This window comes from Lytechinus variegatus, chromosome 6, assembly GCF_018143015.1.
Source record: "Lytechinus variegatus isolate NC3 chromosome 6, Lvar_3.0, whole genome shotgun sequence".
Classification (NCBI taxonomy): Eukaryota; Metazoa; Echinodermata; class Echinoidea; order Temnopleuroida; family Toxopneustidae; genus Lytechinus; species Lytechinus variegatus.
In genome coordinates, this window is record NC_054745.1 from 27,169,501 (window position 1) to 27,190,099 (window position 20,599).

The 20,599-nt window shown below is 38.8% G+C and overlaps 1 protein-coding gene across 1 annotated transcript in view; it reads right to left on the reverse strand.

Moving 5' to 3' along the window:
- Positions 1-2,340: 2,340 nt before the first annotated feature.
- The window catches only part of LOC121417294 (recombining binding protein suppressor of hairless-like), a 30,227-nt gene continuing 11,968 nt past the window's right edge, over positions 2,341-20,599 (reverse strand). Inside the window, exons 4-12 of the mRNA XM_041610949.1 lie at positions 19,783-19,896; positions 17,458-17,623; positions 16,737-16,911; positions 15,537-15,674; positions 13,645-13,757; positions 10,841-10,981; positions 7,776-7,931; positions 5,793-5,896; positions 2,341-4,411 (exon numbers count right to left, since the gene is read on the reverse strand). Of these exons, the coding sequence (XP_041466883.1) occupies positions 4,081-4,411; positions 5,793-5,896; positions 7,776-7,931; positions 10,841-10,981; positions 13,645-13,757; positions 15,537-15,674; positions 16,737-16,911; positions 17,458-17,623; positions 19,783-19,896 (1,438 nt within the window). The 3' untranslated portion in view covers positions 2,341-4,080. The remainder of the gene's footprint in view (positions 4,412-5,792; positions 5,897-7,775; positions 7,932-10,840; positions 10,982-13,644; positions 13,758-15,536; positions 15,675-16,736; positions 16,912-17,457; positions 17,624-19,782; positions 19,897-20,599) is intronic.

Below are 20,599 nucleotides of genomic sequence, written 5' to 3' on the forward strand. Positions count from 1 at the left end.
GACTGCTCTTTTCCTTTTAAAGGATGTTAGTATTTATAGAGAATTAGCAAGTGAAAAGACTTTAAACAAAAAATTGACATGCTGGTTCTCCCCTCATACATTTTGTACATAGTTTTTGTGGCTCAACTTACCCCAGAAGGTGGCTCAAACTTACCCCATATATGGGGCAAGTTGAGCCATTTGACATCGTTTTTTTCAAAGGTCACGATGACTTTCAGTGTGGGGATAGAAAGTTATTTATAGGTGGAAAATATTTCAGAAGAATTAAATTTCAAGGCAAGGTACTTATTTCGACAAGATTATTAATCATATCAATTCTAACATGCAAAAAGCAAAAACTGTCACAACTTACCCCGCCTTCCCCTACTCATCAATTTCAAAACTTAAATAAAATAGTGATATGCATCCTAATTAAATGATTGGTTGAACTGTGTCATGTGACCATCAGGGTGCTACATAAGCACTTGCCCGATTGCCCAGGGTAAGTAAAAGTTAGAGTCGGGCATGTATTATGAAGTAAAGACCAAAACTACTTGCCCGAATTGGGCAAGCAAAATTATCACAGTAGAATGACCAAAATTACGGTCGATATGATATTGACCCTAATTTTGGTCATGGCAGGTAGATCGGTTCATGTCAAAAGAGAAAAAGGTCAATGGTTTATAACACCTTTCTTAAAAACTTTCTTTTGAAGAGGTAAAAATTTTTTCAAAGATTTTTCGGGCAAGTGAAATAGATATTGGGGCAAGTATATTCCAACTATTTTAAAATTTACTTGCCCGACTGGGCAAGTGCTTCTAAAAAGTTATGTAGCACCCTGGACCATTCAGGCATGACTCTCACAATAGGGTGAATGCACAATAGGTCCTACCGTGCGCCAGCTATTGGATGCAGCGGACAGGCCGAAATTCGCAATGTCTTGTGGGGAAAAAGTTGACATCTGTTGAGTGCACCAGAGGGCGTGTATGTGATATGCTGCGCTGGCCGACGCGGTTCGGGCGATTCGCATGAAATTACGCTGTTTACCGGGGCCCAGGAGGTGGGGGAAAAACTCTCCGCATATTTCTTTGGGAAAAGAAGACCTGTTTTCGGTGAATTCTTCCTCCGCTTTTGCCCTATGGTTTTCATTTTGGAAGCATCACGGACACAATACAGTACATGTACATTAGCACTGTGCGCTGCCTACATGTATATCTAGCGTGCGATATCTACCCCGAAGTTAGAAATGGGCCTGTCCGCTGCAACCAACAGAGGGCGCACTGCATAGTGAATCCACCGAATTCATTATATGTGAAACACACCCCCCCCCTAAGGATATCATGGGTTAATACTGACTACTCTGTACACTGTGGATAGGATGTTGAAGTAAAACAAAACCCAAGAAGAGAAGCAATCTTATTGGAAAGAGTAAAATGAGAGGAATGATTTCAAACAAGTTTCATCAAAATCGGTTATGAATTAAGCAAGTTATGCACGTTTTAAAAGTCTTGATGTTCTTTCAATGGGGATACTCCAATTGGCAAACGTGCTTCAAAATGGCTGATTTTGTGGACAATTCTCCATTTGTTTTGTACACAATTTTTTAGATTCTCCCCTTTATTTTACATACTGCACATTATCTCCTCCTGACCTTGACATATGCGTTGTGAATTATATTTTCCCATGACATATGTTGTCCTCAGAAGGAGGCAAGATGCAATTTGGAAGATAATGAGGAAAATAGTATAGGAGCGCCTTGAGCACCTAACAAGGTGGATATGTGCGCATTGTAAATACCCTATATTATTATTATCAAAATAAATGGAGAGTTATCCATAAAATCAGCCATTTTGTAGCAAGTTTGCCAATATGAGGATCCCCATTGAAAATACAACAAGAGTTTTCAAACCATAACTTACTAATTCTATAACTGATTCGAAAAAACAAGTTTTGAATTGCTCCTCTCATGTCATTCTTTCTGATAAAATAGATTTCCTCCTTGTATTTTGGTTTCCTTTAAATCAAAGCATCTCAAAATTGAAAAAGTGGTATTTTAGAAATATGGCATTTTTGGCAATCTCATAGCGTCTGGGGAAACAGTCTCCTACATGTATGTACTATGGAGAATTCTTTACAGGCAAAAAGAAGGTTGCTACGCAAGTCACAACCTAAAAATATAAAATTGTTTTTCTGCTGCTCTCAAAATTTTTTGTATCTCGAAATTTTTGAATTTTGAGATGACATCCCTGCCGTGACTTCTTTCTTGTATTCCATATTCTTGTATTAAGTTCGACTAACCCAAAATTGATGACTTGATGAACTGTTCAGCAACATTTGGCACAACTGTAGGCACTTTCTAGATGCGATAATTTGGTAAAGTTTGTTCAACATTCCTCAAGTTAGTTTGCCCGACATTTCCCTTTGCTTAGAACACATTATTGTGTTTTGTTTCTGTTTTCAATATCATTTACATATTGTATTTCATATTTGTTCATAAAACAGAAATACGGAGTACCATCAAGCTACTTTTACCCCTAACAAGAAGAGTGGGGGGCTGATTCAGCCCCCCCCCTGAAATTTTTCGCTATAAATCTGCAGCGCGAAATTTTTTGACCTCGTTGCTCGCTGAATTTTTACTTCCAAATCTCACGCAACTTTCAAGACCAAAATTACAACCCCTGTGTATGCGTTTCCGAAATTACACATGTCGTATATGCATGCAGACCCAAAATTGCTCAAAAATGTTAGTTTGTGTCCAAATCCAATGCAAAGTGTTTTTAGCCAAAATTCATAATCATTATTTTTCCTTTTACTGAATAAAATCATTTTCATCTTAATCATAATCTAAATCAAGGCCCCAACAATTTCCATAGAAAAAAAGCAATAAAAAAAAAAAAAAGAAATACATAAGAAATTTAGAAAAACAATAAAATACATAACGAAATAAATGTGATGCTGGAATTTTATAGGGTGTATTTGATCAACTTCCAATAAAGAGTCTGTGAACCAAAAATTAGCATTTTAGGGCCATTATATAGTTACTTAGAGCAAACTTTAGATTTTACGCATAAATTAGCATAATTAATTAACAATGATATTTTTCGCAAAATTTGATCTCATAGTTTTGTAGGTTATGCCATGTGTTCAACATTTTTTAGGGTATATTTGATCAACTTCCAATTATGAGTCTGTGAACCAAAAATTAGTATTTTACGGCCATTATATAGTTACTTAGAGCAAACTTTAGATTTTACGCATAAATTAGCATAATAAATAAGCAATGATATTTTTCGCAAAACTTGATTTTATAGTTTTGTAGGTTATGCCATGGGTAACGCGCGCGCCAACAATCGTCACAATCATGCAATCGACAGCCGAGATCATAAGGGGGGCTGAATCAACACCCATCCACCCCTCTCTTCTTAGGCATCAAAATAGCCCAGTCTATTTAGGGTTGAAATCAACTGAAAGAGAGGAAACTACACAAATTACTACAACACCAAGCCATCTTCCGACAAATCACCAGAGAATATTGTGTATTACATGATAAGGCAGGAGTATTACCTCAAAAATATGACTGGCGGACAAAGAAATGACAAATAGAAAATCTGTCTTGCATTCACGATTTCGATTTCAGACAATATGAGAACACAGAAGTATTGAAATACTGACTTATACTTTTGCACATCCATTCAAACATCGTTTACAGGATTGTATATTCCCATTGGACATTTGATAGGCTTAATACAGAGTGATTTACCTCACTTAGTGCGGTTAAACCGAATGACCTTTGACCCTAACTTCCACAATGATGAGATGTACAAAGCAGGTTACTAAGGTCACTTACAATGTTCATTAGGTCAAAGAAAGGTCAGAGGTCAGATAAAGCACAGATCTTATCTACAGCAGTAGCAACCTATCTCGACCTCACATTAACTCAGAAAGGATGAAGAAGTAGATTCCTCCACGACAACAGATGCATGACGAAGCGAGGCGCTAGGTTAGAAACAGGGATATCCTCCGGAAAGGCTTTGATTCTCCTCTCGACACAACGAGCCCCGTTTCATGTCTGTACTAGTCCAAACAAGTACTGATACCGATTCACTTTCCGCTCATGCGCATGGCGTTGTACGCCATCATCTCCCCCGACATGGCAAGCGACCCCCCTATCGCACCGTCCATTGCCGGCATGCTGTCGGGACCTATCAAGTTCATCTCCGGGAGCCGCTCCCGCCGCATGATGGTGTCGATGGCTCGGCAGTGGGACGTTGCGCATGGTTCCGGAGTGTAGGTGAACATGCGGCCCGTCGGGTAGATGATCCCATCCTGCCGCACTAGCATGATGTTGACCTGGGTCGGACGCTGGATGTACCTCCATTCGCCGCAGAGCGCCGAGATATCCGGCACCACGCAGAACATGAGGTCAGCATTTCTAGGAGAGGAGAAAAAAACAGAATACACAGCTGTCAACACAGGGTGCTACATAAGCACTTGTCCCTTTGCCCGGGCAAGTGTTTTGAAATAAAGACCAAAACAACTTGCCCGAATTGGGCAAGAAAAATTCACACAGTAGAAAGCAAAATTCTCACAGTAGACTGACTAAAAATTAGGGTCGATATGATCTTGACCCTAATTTTGGTATAGGCAGGCAAGATAAAATCACTTTGGAAAAAGAAATGCAATAACAAGATAGATCAGTTCATGCCAAAAGAGAGAAACGGTCAATGGTTCACAAAACTGAAAACTTTCTTTTGAAGAGGTGAAACTTTTTTTTTTCAAGGATTTTTTCGGGCAAGTCAAATAGATTTTTGGGCAAGTATATTCCAACTATTTCAATATTTACTTGTCTGACCGGGCAAGCGCTTCTAAAAAGTTATGTAGTACCCTGCAACATATGGCTGTCAATCTTGATTGTGAAAAAATCTTGTTCTTTTTATTCTGTGAGGGCATTGTGGTCCGTGGGGGCTGCGTAGTCTAGTGGTTACGACTCTTGTCTTTCAATCAGATGGACTGCTTACAAGTAGTTACGATTGATCGGAGTAACCTTAACTACATGGAAATAAAACAATGCCATAATTTTTTCTACAGGAATTTCGCACAATGTCCTTTGCAAACACAGAGAACACACCGAATTTCAAGAAAATGATGAATGAAAGAATATGCATCGTACCTAGAATTTTTTTGGAACGAACATGCATTTTAAAAGTTAACATAGCTGGCGTTCCATACGTGTAGCTGTGGTTGATTGAATCAAACGTAACTCTTTGTAAGACAGGACCCAGGCATGCATTTCTTAAAGAGAAATGCCAGTAGTTGCAGTTAACACTGATTTCATGAGAAAGTCTGTACAACCGGGCTAAATTGTCAGAATTATCATCGAGGATCTAGATCTGGTACAGTTACATAAACTGAACTTTGTGAAATCTTGAAATCTACCCTGAAAAACGTTCACACTGGAGATCACCAACACACAATACAGGTGGGACAGTGTATTATTATTGCTGGAATAAAGACCCGACGGAAGTGACCGATTCCGCGCTTTTTTTGCTTATTTCTCAGCAACTACACAATTTCTCCCAGAATCCTTTGGCACATATTTCTTATTCATACAAACAGAAACTTGGGTGGTCATTATATTAGATTCTGTAAAAAGTCATTTTGAGATCGTTACCAAAAGTTGAATTTATCTTTAAACTACGGTATCTTTGTCAATGTTGTAACTACCGTGGAAGCCTTCATTGTGATTAGCTTCTCGGAACCCAGAAGGTAGACAAAGTGGGGTAGACCAAGTGGCAATTTCCTAAAGGTCTTACCTGTACATCGTCTCTGCTTCGACACATCCGAACCACACCCGTAGATCCGGGGCGAAGTTCTCTCCTCTCAGTTCAAGCATCGCTACATCACCGCCGCCATTTAGCTGAGAATGCAAACGGAAAGAAACAGGTTGAAGACATTTTGGTGGGGGGGGTCTAGTGGTTACGACTCTCGTCTTTCAATCTGAGGGACTTGGGTTTGAATTCCAGCCATGGCGTGACTTTCCTCAGCAAGAACTTTACCCACATCATGCTGCACTCAACCCAGGTGAGGTGAATGGGTACCCGGTAGGATTTATACCTTGAATGGTTTAGCGCCTATACAGCGGCTCAGCCACAGCCAGGGTAATAATGTGATACCAAGTATCAAACGCAGTAGAGTATATGCTATTATAATAGCTGTTTTATATAAATGAAACATATTTTTAACATAGTTCCATAATACAGTGGAACAGTCATAAAATTCATGAAATCAGTTCCTTTTAATCAATAAAAGCAAAAATGATACATTTACGAATTTTAGCTACATCCAGACTTTGCGATGGATTTGTACATAAAATCACATTTTTGAGCAATCTTGGGTCTGTCATGTACTTCTGAAATGTTGCGTAACTTCAGAACCGTGTACCTCCACATCGTAAGTTGCGCAAGACTTGACGGAATAAAGTCTTGGCGGATTCTTATTTGTGTTACACATTTACCACGAAAAATAGTTCTTGTATGATCACGTTTCATTCAAGCATCCATTTAGCCACCTTCGCCAAAAGCATGCATTTATATCGTGGCCAGGATTAACATAGTAAATGTAATCAGACCTGTATATATATTTAGATCTAAGCATAATATACATAACTTAGTGAATGTAAATGCAGTCTTTACATGTAAAATCTTTATACAAGTAGTACCGGTTTCACAGGCATTCTAACAGGTCACATGCCTACATAAAAGCTGTGTTCATATTAATCTATAGACTGATTAACATAAAGCTAATATGAAATCAAAGCTGAATAAATATTTAGATCTAAGTATAATACACTTAGTCTAGTGAATGCAAATGCAGTCTTTACATGTAATTCTGATACCAGTGGTAGCGGTGCAACAGGCATTTTTGAAAGTCACATGCCTTCATAAAAGCTGTGTTCATATTAATCTATATAGACTGATTAAAGGAAACCAAAACCCAAGAAGAGAAGTAATCTTATTGGAGAGAGTAAAATGAGAGGAACAATTTAAAAAGTTTCATCAAAATCGGTTATGAAATAAGCAAGTTATGGCAGTTTGAAAACTCTTGTTGTACTTTCTATGGGCATCCTCAAACTGGCAAATGTGCTTCAAAATGGCTGAGTTGGTGGACAACTCTCCATTTGTTTTGTACACAAATTTTCAGATTTTCCTCATTATCTTTCAAATTGCATCTTGCCTCCTTCTGAGCACAACATATGTCATGGGAAAATATAATCCACACCATATATGTCAAGGTCAGGAGGAGATAATGTGAAATATGTAAAATAAAGGGGAAAATCTGAAAATATGTGTACAAAACAAATGGAGAGTTGTCCACAAAATCAGCCATGTTGAAGCACGTTTGCCAATTTGAGGATCCACATAGTAAGTACAACAAGACTTTTTGATTGTCCATAACTTGCTTATTTCATAACCAATTTCGATGAAACTTTTTTTAAATTGTTCCTCTCATTTTACTCTTTCAAATAAGATTGCTTCTCTTTCCATGGTTTTGGTTTCCTTTAACATAAAGTAAATATGAATTCAAAGCTAAATTCATATATGTAGATCTAATACCTCACTCACATTTCCCTGCGCTGGCCATACAGCAATCGAAAAGAGCCGTTTTATTTAAACCACCTGAATGTCGATGGTAAAAAAAACCCGTGAAAACGGCTGTTTTCGACTCTCCTTAGGGGATAAGTGACTGAGGTACAAGCGTAATAAACACAACCTAGTGAATGTGAACGCAGTGCTTACACATAAATCTGTAACAAGTGGTACGGGCGTAACAGGCATTTTAACGGGTCCCATGCCTTCATAGAAGCTGTACTCGGCCCTGTCTGTACTGATAATGGTCCACGATGCCCCGTCATTGATGATCTCCCTTTTGGGGTCCTTCGGCGATGGCGTGGCCTTGGAGAAAACGCAAAAAAAACAAAATAAAGTTGATAGACTTATACCGCTTTCAGTAACTTGCTGGTCCGGACCAGGCCCTGGCTGAGTCGTGAAATTTTGAGTTCATGAATTGCGCAGGCTAGAATAGACCATGCCAGGCCCAACCAAAGAGTTTATGATCGATAGCAGCAACAAGCCCGGCCAAATTCCTCCTCGCACGGAGCACTTCTACTCTGTATATGCTGTGTTCACTAACCATGGCAGTTATCCCTTATGTGCCAAAATTCTTGAATCGTCATCATTATTAAAGGGGAAGTTCACCCTGACAAAAAGTATATTGTAAAAAATAGCAGAAAAAAATAATAAAAAATATTGCCGAAGGTTTGAGAAAAATTAATCTAATAATTCAGAATTTCAATTATTTGATTTGTGACGTCATATGCGAGCAGCATTCCTACATAGCGAATGTTAAAAAAATCAATGAAATGTCATTTTCTCAGAAAACTGAAAATGGTTATCACTGTACCTTTTGTATATCAATAGACAAATCATTTCACACCCGATCATAAATAGAAAACAAAATTAAGTCATCAGGAACCATACAAAATTTGAAATTCATGCAATTTATATTACATAACACATGGGGCAGCTGCTCGTTTATGACGTCACAAATCCAAAACTGAACTCTAAAAACTTAATCTTAAACAGATTTTCTTCAAACCTTCACCAATTTTTTTTACAATTTTTTCTGCTATTTTTACAATTTTTTTTTATGTTTTCTTCAGGGTGAACTTCCCCTTTAAAAGAGGCGTGGTGCAGACTATTTCAGTGATGGTCTGGTGAGGGCCAAAATCATGAGTTACTGAAAGCGGTAAAACTGACCTATATCAGGATGCTACATAACTTTTTAGAAGCGCTTGCCCAGTTGGACAAGTAAATATACTTGCCCAAAAATCTATTTCACTTGCCAGAAAAATCCTTGAAAAAAAAAGTTTTACCTCTTCAAAAGAAAGTTTTTGCGGTTTTATGAACCATTGACCTTTTTCTCTCTTTTGGCATGAACAGATCTACCTTGTTTTCTTTTCCAAAGTGATTTTATCTTGCCTGCCATGACCAAAATTAGGGTCAATAACTCAATATATCATGTCATATCGACCCTAATTTGGTCATTCTACTGTGATATTGTTGCTTTCTACTGTGTGAATTTTGCTTGCCCAATTCGGGCAAGTAGTTTTGGTCTTTACTTCAAAACACTTGCCTGACTCTAACTTTTACTTGCCCCGGGCAATCGGGCAAGTGCTTATGTAGCACCCTGCTATATTCTTAAGCCTGGATAGCGTTTGGCCTGAGTTTAAACTAGAGTTGCCAACTTTTGGAAATCAGAAGTAGGGAGGATTTGCAACCGCCACCAAATTATGTGCGCGTAGCGCACATCTCGAGCGCGGAGCGCTCGACCCTTTCGACCGGGGTCCAGGGCCCGCCTTAGGGCCCTGGAAGCTCTGGGTTTCTAGATGCTCTCTGGTGCAATCTGACCCTTATTTTGGGGCATTTCACATGTTTTGAAATAAACATTAATCCCACTTTTTTAACATTAAAAATATCAAATATGCATTTTCACATGTAAATAAAAAATGAGGGGACAAAAGAAGTACCTGTTCAACAACAATAATAAGGATGAATTATCACTATCGGCTATCAAGGCTATAGGCAGGTTATGTTCCACTATAAATCCAGTAAAGAAAAGCTCAGCGCTGGTCCCTTGCTTGGTGAAATAAAGACAACAACAGGGTACTAGTGGAGCTCGAAGATCTTGTCATCGCAATGTCCGTAGGCCTATGCCGTTTGCTCCCGAACGAAAGTGCTTCCGAATTATCATCACGACCTCCCTGCTAAACTGAAATGTCCACGCTGCAAATTGCGCAAAATGCATGGTAAATTCCTCTTTCCGACTTCCGAACACACAGGTACTGGAGACTGTATTCAGTCTTATACTTCTGAGACCATTTCTTGGTCTTCTTTTGTTGATTTTCCGCCATTTCGTGTCAATATCAACCCATCAATACGCCGAAATCACACACCAATATTCCACCGCACGACTCGACAAATCCAGTGGCCACGAGCCAATCCAATTTGATCAATGCAAAAAAATCGTAATTTCGGGAGGATAAGGATGGTAATCGTAAGGGCGGGAGTTGGGATGAATTTTCGGGAGCCTCCCGATGAAATCGGGAGGGTTGGCATCTCTGTTAAACTACCGCAAGCCAAATATGTTAAAATTACATTTACACTGTACATGTATGTTTATCTATACTTGCCCCTTTCTTCATGTTTTGATAACGAAAAGAGCTATTTCAGTAATCATTCCCAGTCAGTAATGAATGATTTGAGAGTCTAATATTGGCTATACATATTCAACCAAGGCAGAATTTGAATCACGAACACGGGCCAATGAGAGGCATAGTGAAAATGGAGAAACATATTAAAATGGATTCTATATATTCAGAGAGTATGTTAACAGCTAAATTCATTGGGTGATTTGAAGTATGGTGTTGGTCTCAGTGTTGGTGTTGAAAGTTGGATTGCTTCCCCTAGCTCAAAAACTTATTCAGAGTTTGTAAAATTGACCCAGATCACATTCTTGACATCTCAACAACTAGTGAGTGACTTTTCGGGACCATCTTCATTTTATGTTTGGTGTTATATTCGTGTAAAAATTGACCCAACACCAACACCAAAAGGTCAACACTGAACTTGAAATCACCCACTGTTTACATGTAATGAAACACTCCCTTGGGGTCTGTTACACAAAAAATTAGCAATCAATCACAGAACAAACTCTTATGACTGATGCATTAAATACTATGTACAACGGATTGCAAAAATCAATCGTAAGATCAGTCACTTTGTTCCGTGACCCTGGTCAGTACCTGGAACTGTATGATTCTCTCTTGGGAGAGGCAGAGGTACATCTTGTCAGTGTCTTTCATGTAGAAGGCACATTTGTGGAGTTGTGAAACCGGGTCATCCGCGTCCATCAGAGCCATCTGCTTATCAACTTTGCGGATTATCTGGAGAAAGGCAGAAAAGATCAAAGAAATATGAAACAATAGGTTTATTTCAATTCGTCTAATGCCTATTCGTCCAATTGCCAACTCATACACTATCATTTGGTCTACCATCAGTTCATCCACTATCCACATGGTCTAATTACCAATTTGTCCCCTCACCATTTCGGCTAATAACCAGTTGGTCCAATAGACCAGTTCGCAGTTGCTTCTGGACAATTTTAGTCAAATGACCTTTTATTTCTTTTCATTATGATAGGCAGATTTAAAAGCAAGATATTACGTAAGCTTGCCTTACATAGCAGGATGAAGAAACTGAATAGACCAGGTGACTAGAATAGCACACCAATGAACACTTCAAGCCAAGTGTTGCATTCCTACTTTGAATGCATGTTATAGTATGTTGCACAATGTATTTCGCGAACTGTGAAATACCAGTCGTTAGTGGACGTATTGTTGTTTTTTGCGGATGTAAATGAATACCACTATTCAAAAGAATATATGAATAATCAAGACATCAAAGTTGGTGCTTATCTCATTAGATTTTAAACCACCAGGGGCCCGTTGCAGAAAGAGTTGCAATCAAACGCAACTCTAAAATTCACGTGCAACTTGATTTTCAACCAATCAACAGCGCGCATTTTGGACATGCGATTGGTTTTTTATCTTGCATTTAACGCAACTCTTTCTGCAACAGACCCCATGTCACTTTAGTACTAAAGACCTTCCTCTGATCATGCGTAGAATCTTTTGATCATGCGCAGAAAGGAACTACGAACTGGCTTATAGCCATTTAGTACACTCCATTGCCATTCGGTCTAATTGGACTAAGTGTTAATCGTGCAAAATGAAGTGTTAATCGTGCAAAATGAATGAAAACAAAATGGATATTAGACCAACTGGTTATGAGACGAAATGGTCTCAGACGAAGTCGTTATCAGACAAAGTGATGAATGGAACAAATGGTTACTGGACCTGGTTGTTAGACAAACTGTTGATGGAAAGAATGGCATTAGACCAAATGAAAGTAGACCATGTGGTGAGTGGACGAGTTGGCAGTAGACCAATTGACAATTTACCACACATGTATTTTTTTTTTCTAGAGGAGTAGAGATAGATGTTGAGGTCGAGATGACTAGCTGAACTATTATATGCAACATTTATGCAACAGAGTTTCTTAGCACTGCATAAGATTGGTTCCATGACGTTTGCTCCGACAATTGCTCCGCGTCTTACAAAGAGTTACGACTGATCCAATCAACCACAACTATGGAAAGCCAGTAACGTCAACATCTAAAATTCATGCCTGTTCGAAATGTTTTCTAGATGTGATGTATATTCATACATTCACTGTTTTCTTGACAGTTCAGTATGCTTCTCTTTGTTTTCAAAGGACAATGCATAAATTTCCTAAAGAAAAGATTTTGACATTGATGGATTTCCATATACTTGAGGCTGATTGGATCAATCATAACTCTATTGGCGTGTTGCAAGAAACTTGCGATCAATTGCAAGTCAATTTTTGGTCCCTAAATCAATCATAAGTCTTGCAGTTAATTGCAAATTCGCGATTGATTGTTAATTTGCTCCTTGAAACAAGAAGTTTAATCTTATTTGCTACAGCTAACATTGATCTATCAGTTTTAAATTTGCAACAGAATTTTTGAAATTGATCGCAAATATTGTCTTGCAACGCCCCCTATGTAAGACAGGGCCCGGGTTTTAACACTATACCCTAAGCCTAACATAAAACCCTATTGCAACCCTAACCCTACATCTCAAGACGAAATCAAGCCCAGAGCGATTTTCGCAGGAAAAAATGTTGTGTCACCATACTATTACCGGGCTTTAGCACGGGGAATTTTATGGGGGGGCCTCGAGCGAGCATTCAAAGATTCCTACTGGGTACCAGACCTGCCAACCTGAAAAAGAACATTTCAGTATTGGTAAAGTTGAAAATCAGTATTTCAGTGAGGAAATAAGTACGGTATTTTAAAAAAATACCATAGGACAAAAATACCATAGGACAAGACATAAAGCTGGAACTTTAGAAATCAGTATTCTACATGAAACAAACAGTATTCTTCTCACTTTTTAGTACTAAATACTGAAAATCAGTACTACTTGGCAGCTCTGGGGTACCCATTTGCTAAACCGGTGTCACGGAGAAGCACAGGTAATAGATAAACATCTTCCAAGTGCTGCAGGGAATTTGAACACAGACCCAGTGATTCAAAGTCTGGAGACTCTTATGTGAGGCTCTCACTGCCAATCAACTTGGTTAATTCCGATTGAGATCTATTTTTTTTCTTACATTCATTTATAAATTGCCGTTCAGATATAATCAACCATCTCAAACACTAGTGAATGTTCACTAGTGCCTGCGATGGCCGAAATCGTGTCTTCTACGGTTAAAAAAATAAGTTTAAAAAGCCTGAATTCATGTTTTAGTCCAAAACCTCAGACCCATTTCCTCTGCGGCCGACATACGGGGAGTCGAAAAAAAAACATTTTTTCTAATTTTATTCAAACTACCCATAAGTAGCTTGTACAAGACATGTAAAATGGCTGTTTTTGACTCGCCTTAGGGAAATGTAACTGAGGTATAACAAGTGACATCCCTCATCATAATTTCATCGAGAAAAGAATGCCATCAGATAACTTACCAATCTTGGTAACGCCATACCAGTTATTGTATCGACTAGTTTGATGGTAGAGCCATAATGGATATAGCCTTCCCGGACGGTAAATTCCTCACTCTCCGATTCATCATCGTCCACTTCAAGAGATAAGAATAATTTTTACAAATAAACCAATTATTTGAAGTATTTTGCTTTACTGGGAAAGGGCCAAAAGCAAATTAAAGGTAACAAACCAAATTCTTTCGGTCCCAAAAATTAATTTGGACAATTTTTTTTTAGATCAAACATCATCATAGTCCACTACAAGAAATAAGAATTATTTTTACAAATACACCAATTATTTGAAGTATTGTGCTTTACTGGGAAATGGCCTTAAGAAAATTAAAGGTAACAAAACAAGTTCTTCTGGTCCCAAGAGTTAATTCAAACGTTTTTTTTCAGATCGAACATGCCATCTTATTTGTTAGGTGTAAGCCAGTATTAATAATAATAATATGCAACATTTATATAGCACTTAATACTAATGTTTCTAAGCGCTGCATACTATTACCCCGGCTTTAGCACGGCTACCCTGATCGGGCGCATCGAGCATTCAAGGAATTTCTTCCTACAGGGTACCCATTTACTACACCTGGGTTGAGAGTGGCAAATGTAGATAAACGCCGTGCCAAAGGACGCTCGTGCTGCGGTGGGAGTTTGAACCCCGGAACTTGTGGTTTACAGTCCGGAGACTTACCCACTGAGCCACAACACCTCTACAGTATTAAAGTCTTGAAATGATTCATCTTTCCCAGCATGCCTTTTAATTTGATTACGTCATCCCGGGCAGACCGTAAATGCAAGGAAGAAAAAAATCAGAGAAGCTTTCGGTATTTGTTTCTACTTTATCCTGACCACTGCATTTACAATCTGGTGGATTCACAATACGTTGCACCATCTATCCGTTGCAGCGGACAGGCCGAAATTCGCAATGCATCATGGGAAAAAGTCGGCACCTGTTGCACGCGCTAGTAATAAAGTGCATGCGCGCGATTATTCGGGGCTTGCCGACGCGGTTTGACCGGATTTGCAGTGAACTAGGGTGCAGGAGGTGGGAGAGAGATTTGCCCGCATATTTGCGAAATTTTGACCGTTTTCGGTGAACTACCGCCATATGGGTTTCTTTTTGTAGCATCACAGTCACATTACAGTCCCGGGGGGGGGGGGGTGCGGATCGGGCCACTTTCATTGACAAGTGGATACCATGCGGTCTCGAAAAGCTCCCTAAACACATATTTTTAATATTCCGAAAATGCACCCCTTAACATGTATTGGCATGTAAAACCCTACCCTCAACAAGTTTTGGAAACAAAACGACACTCTTGGTAAATATTCCCTGAAATGAACCCCTAAACAAGTACAGGAATATTTTATTGTTGTATCACGTACGAGTCCTTTGGTCGTCAGTTTTACCCTTTACACATCATTTGAATTAGTACGACCCCCTCTTCCACACCTCATGCAAATCGGACTCTAAACACGTAGTATTGGGGCAAAAAGGACATCCTTCATGAAACATTTTAATATTATTTTATCATCCCTGCAAATTCAACCCTAAACACGTAACTTTGCTAGCAAAATAGATACTCTTTTTTCATTATTTTTGTGTTTTTGACACCCTTATCACGTTACGTAACGTGCCCTATCTTGAAAAAGACATCCTTTTTACATGTTTTTTGGTCTTGCATGGTATCCACTCGTCATTGTAAGTGGCCCCCCCCCCTGGGATTACAGTACACTAGCACATTGCGCTGCCTGCAATGTCGACCGCAGAGCTAGTCAATCAGCCCGTCGTCTGCAACCTATAGAGGGCGCACCGGATAGTGGGTAAGCACCATAAAAAAACCCATCGTACATGATCACCATTTCATACTTACAGAGATGGATAGTGAAGGCTCCCCACTGTTGAGAGCTTGCCTTGAAATTATTGTTTTCTACATGGAGGTACCTGGTGCTCACGGTCTGCGATCTCAATCGATTGAAGAGGGCCACTGTCGACCCAGACTGAATACATACTGAAATTTGAAAATGAAAGTAAGTGTGATTTATACTGAAGGCAACTGTAAGGACACGGTCTGCGATCTCAATCGATTGAAGAGGGCCACTGTCGACCCAGACTGAATACATACTGAAATTTGAAAATAAGTAAGCGTGATTTATACTGAAGGCAATTTTAAGGACATGGTCTGCGATCTAAATTGGTTGAAGAAAGCTACTGTCGATGTATACTGAAATTTGAAAAAAAGGAAAGAGTGATTTATACTGAAGGCAACTGTAAGGACATGGTCTGCGATCTCAATCGATAGAAGAGAGCAACAGACGACCCAGACTGAACTAAATACATACTGAGTTTTGAAAAAAAAAGCATTATTATATACGACAGGCAACTTTAAGGACAACGGCTTCGACCTCAATTGATTGAAGAAAGCCAATGTCGACCCAGACTGAATACGCATTGGAATTTGAAAAAAAAAAGAAAGTGTGGTTTTGTACCAAGACAACTTACAGTCTAGGCTTTTTGGGTGTGAGCTGAAGGGGGGGAACCTCAATTGATCGAAGAGAACCACTGTCGACCCATACTGAATACGTACTGGAATTTGAAAAAATAAAGAAAGTGTGGTTTTGTACTAAGGCAACTTTAGCCCTAAACAGGCCAGGCTTTTTGGGTGTTAGTTGATTCAATCCCGCCTTGAGGTCTTGGCCGCCGATAACACGGACGCCATGAAAATTGGCATGATAATAGTGTGATTTACAAGGCTATTTTACTCATGAGTCCACTATTTTAAAATAAATTTTGAGTCCACTCTTCAAACAGTGGACTCGTGAATAAAATAGCGTATTCAACCATGGTAACAGGCGTCAATTCGTCGCACTGTGACAAAGGCACGCATCAGTATTGGACACTTTTTAGTACACATGGTAAATTAAGCGTAATTTACGCCGGAAATTTGCATAAACCATGGGTTCGACCGATGGTTTTCAAAACCACCATCATGAATTCTGGCCAATATGTCTAAGAAAGGCAGACAGACAGACAGAGAGCACAGAAAAAAAACAACAACAAAGTTTATACTTACAGTCAGCATTTTTCAGCGATTGCTTTTTCTTGGAAGGTTTCGAAATGACTTTGATCCTCTTGCTGTTGAACATGCCGATATCCTCCCCGTTTCCATAAAACATCTTCACGCTCAGAAAGAAATGCTTTCTCTTGTCTGAGTCTGAAATATATAACGTTTTGGCGGCGCAGTAATCCTGTAATAATAAAGATTAAAGATTACATATTCAAGATCAAAGTTAATGTGTTTACAATACAATAGCCCTCCCCCCCAAAAAAAAAATCATTATCTATCCTCCCAGTTTCTGTAAAATATCTTCAAGCTCAGAGAGAAATGCTTTCTCTTGTCCGAGTCTGAAATGTATAACATCAATAGCAGCACAGTAATCCTGTAATAATAATAAAGATTCGATATTAAAGTTTATTCAGACCATTGGAGAAAACACATGTTTACAACACAATATCCCCCCCCCAAAAAAAAAAGTCTCTATCCTTCCCAGTTTCCATGAAATATCTTCAAGCTCAGAAAGAAATGCTTTCTCTTGTTCGAGTCTGAAATGTATAACATCAATGCCGGCATAACATTAATCCTGTAATAATAACGATTCAAGATTAAAGTTTTTCAGACCATTTGAGTAAAACGCATGTTTACAACACAATTTCCCCCCCCCCAAAAAAAAATCAAAATCTATCCATCCCGTTTTTGAAGAATATCTTCACGCTAATCTTCGCTAATAACTTACCTTTCCTTCTAAGTTGAGTTGTTGCATATCTTGATCACTGTTACCGATTCCGATAAAGGCACAGACCTGGCTTCCGGCTTCCGTCTCTCCATCTTTCAGCATCTGTTCCCGCTTCCTCTTCCAGCCAGGGTTTAGAAGATAGATACAAGGAGGGGGGCAGAAGAACCTAAACAAAAACACCCAAAAAAAATAGCAATAGTTTAACCTTGTTTATCGGGCATGGTGGCAGAGTGGTAGAGTGCACATGACATGAACAGGAGGTCATGGGTTTGATTTTGAAGACTTCATTTTGGAATCTGCTCCCCCTAGAAATCACATATCTCTGGGAACTGGAGATATCATAATGTAGATACTCCAATTGGCAATGCGACAAAAGATGTGTGGTGTCACTTGTGAACAACTTTCCCATTACTTTTGTATATATTTCACTTAAAATGCCTCTTTTATGAGATCTATCAGTAGATCATGTATTCTTTCTATAAAAGCCCAGGTAATATGGATTTTTAAAGAATACATTATGGATAAAGATTTTGTTTCACCATAAGAGCGAGCAAAAAACGACATTTTAGGGGGATTTTGTAGTCTTTCACAGGGAAAGTTGTTCACATGTGACATCACACATCTTTGTCGCATTGCCAATTGGAGGATCTCCATAGCATTAATGATCACAATATTCAAATGCTCATAACTTTCTCATTATTTGTCGGATTATTCTCAAACTTTCTTTGACCTTATTCTTTGACTTTTCTCTTTCCACACAAGCCCACTTGTTCCAAAGGTTTCATTCCCCTTTAAGGTCCTCTCCAAGGGACCAGGTAAAGAGAATGAATGCCTTACCAAAGGGTACTACATGTAGCGCACCAAGTGAAAATCGAACCCGGGTTACTGGAATCTGAGACACCCACTCTACCAGTACCAACTGAGCGATCGCGCTTCCTACATGTATATTTATCCTAATCATGTAAAAAAACCTCACTCCAGAATATCTTCCCTCAGAGCATGAGAATAGAGGGAGAGAAAATTTCGCTCATTATTTTGCAGCACAAAATTTGTTTACCCTGCCGCTCACAGACTTTTACTTCTAAGTCTTGCGCATCTTTTGAGACAAAATTTTTGACACCCGTGTACATGTATGTGGTTCAGAAATTACGCAACATTTTGTATTAAAGAGCATGTAAGGACAAAAATTGCTCAAAAATGAGATTCCGTTAACAAAGTCAATACAAAATGTTTATTTCAACCAAAAATTATATATGTATGATTATTTTCAAATTGCTGGTCTAAATGGATTATTTTATGCTATCGTATGATCTCGAAAGAGTCCCCTATAAAGTTAATTGAAGAAACAATGAAAAAAAGGTTATAAAAAAAATGCATAATTGCTACAAAAAAATACAATACATGCACATGTACATTACAGATTGATCTGATATCGCAATTTCTTTCTAGCACATTTGCTAAGAACACCCAAGAGAGTTTCTACAACAAACTTTTAGAGCTTTATTCAGGGAGTTAGAAGAAAACAAATGTACATGTATATTCCGTTGAATACTAATTATGCATAAATTAGCATAATCAATTTATAGTAATTTGCATGACATAAATTACTATACTATTTTGTAGGTTACGTCCCAGACAACGTGTTAGCCAATTTTAGACGTGCGGTTAACGGCCAAGATCTCACTGCCCCCTTCCCCCTCGTTTAATATCCCGGCCATATGATCTCATGATCTTCCCAATTCCTCAGCCTATATCTCATCAATACATAATCAATACTTAATCAATGCTTCTACAGGAAGTATAACAGGAAACTACATGTATAATTCTACCAATTCAAACTTTCTTAGGAAAGTATTACTCATTCATCTTCCAGCTAAACTTCTGACACACACACATTTTATGGGCTTCTTCTTCACTACATTTCATGTTCTCCCTAAATGGTCAACTCCCCCAATTCAGGGTAAAGTTGTGACGTACAGGTTGTTTTGGTCAAGCATCCAAGTTTGACCAACACCTGTTTGGCTGTAGAGTCTTGACCAGACCAATATAAGAGGGGTTCACTTCTGAACCCACATCAGTTTTAGAGATTGGAGATTAGAGCTACAGAAAAGTATACTTAGTTTGCAGCATATATATCATCTTCATCTTCAGAGTATAGTCATCATCAGACTTACTCAATTTGTCATCATCATCAAGTTACCATCTTTTATGAACTGTACATCATGCATCGATTCATCTCATTTTAAGTCTGGTTGAAAGTTAAAGAGCATTAGAACCTACGCCAACACAACACTTGACAGGGTTAATACCAGGAACAGTTCTTACCTCTTCTCATTCCCATAAGATTTCTGGGCTACTTTGGCATGCTGTATGACGACCGTCTGGTGGCACCTGTCCTCTAGGTATTTTTTCATTGATTCTTTGGTTAATCTTTGGCCTCTACAATAATGGAAAATGATATCAAAGCAAAGATAAATATCACGAGCATATCGTACTCCGCTGTATACTGCACATTTGTGGTGCAGATCACAGGAAGAGCAGTTTGAGGAAACTTGTTGTACATGTAGCTTTATAGGTACACCTCCTACCCAGACACTCTAGTGCTGATGCTCATGTACCCTTGTGTCAAGCAGTTGTTAGAAACTTAACTTTCAAGTTTATTGATACCCTTTTTACACACGCTAAAATTTCCTTAACCGCGTACTATACATGTAGGTGGGGCTAAATTGCCATTTAGCCCCACAGGGTTAGCGATAGTCCGGGGCTAAGAAAATCCCGTGTAAAAAGGGTATGAGAGACTTGCCATTTCTGAAAATACTATCCAGTGCACTGATCAGGGAAAAAATTAATAATTTATTTTCCGGGGCTATTTTTGAGCTCACTAGCCCAAATATCCTAATTTGTGTTAAAGTTTACATTGGACCATATATGAATTTCAGGGGCTCCATTTTAGTTTTCCAGGGCTCTTTAGGGCATTTCGGGGGCAAAATCGCCCCGAGCCCCCGTGTATTTTTTTCCCTGGCACTGATGTACGAGGTTTACATCAGAATTGTGGAAGCATTGGTATAACAATTTAATGGCAGAGTCAGGAGTCAGGATCTACATGTACTAAAATAGTTATATTTGTCTTTTATTGAAACAA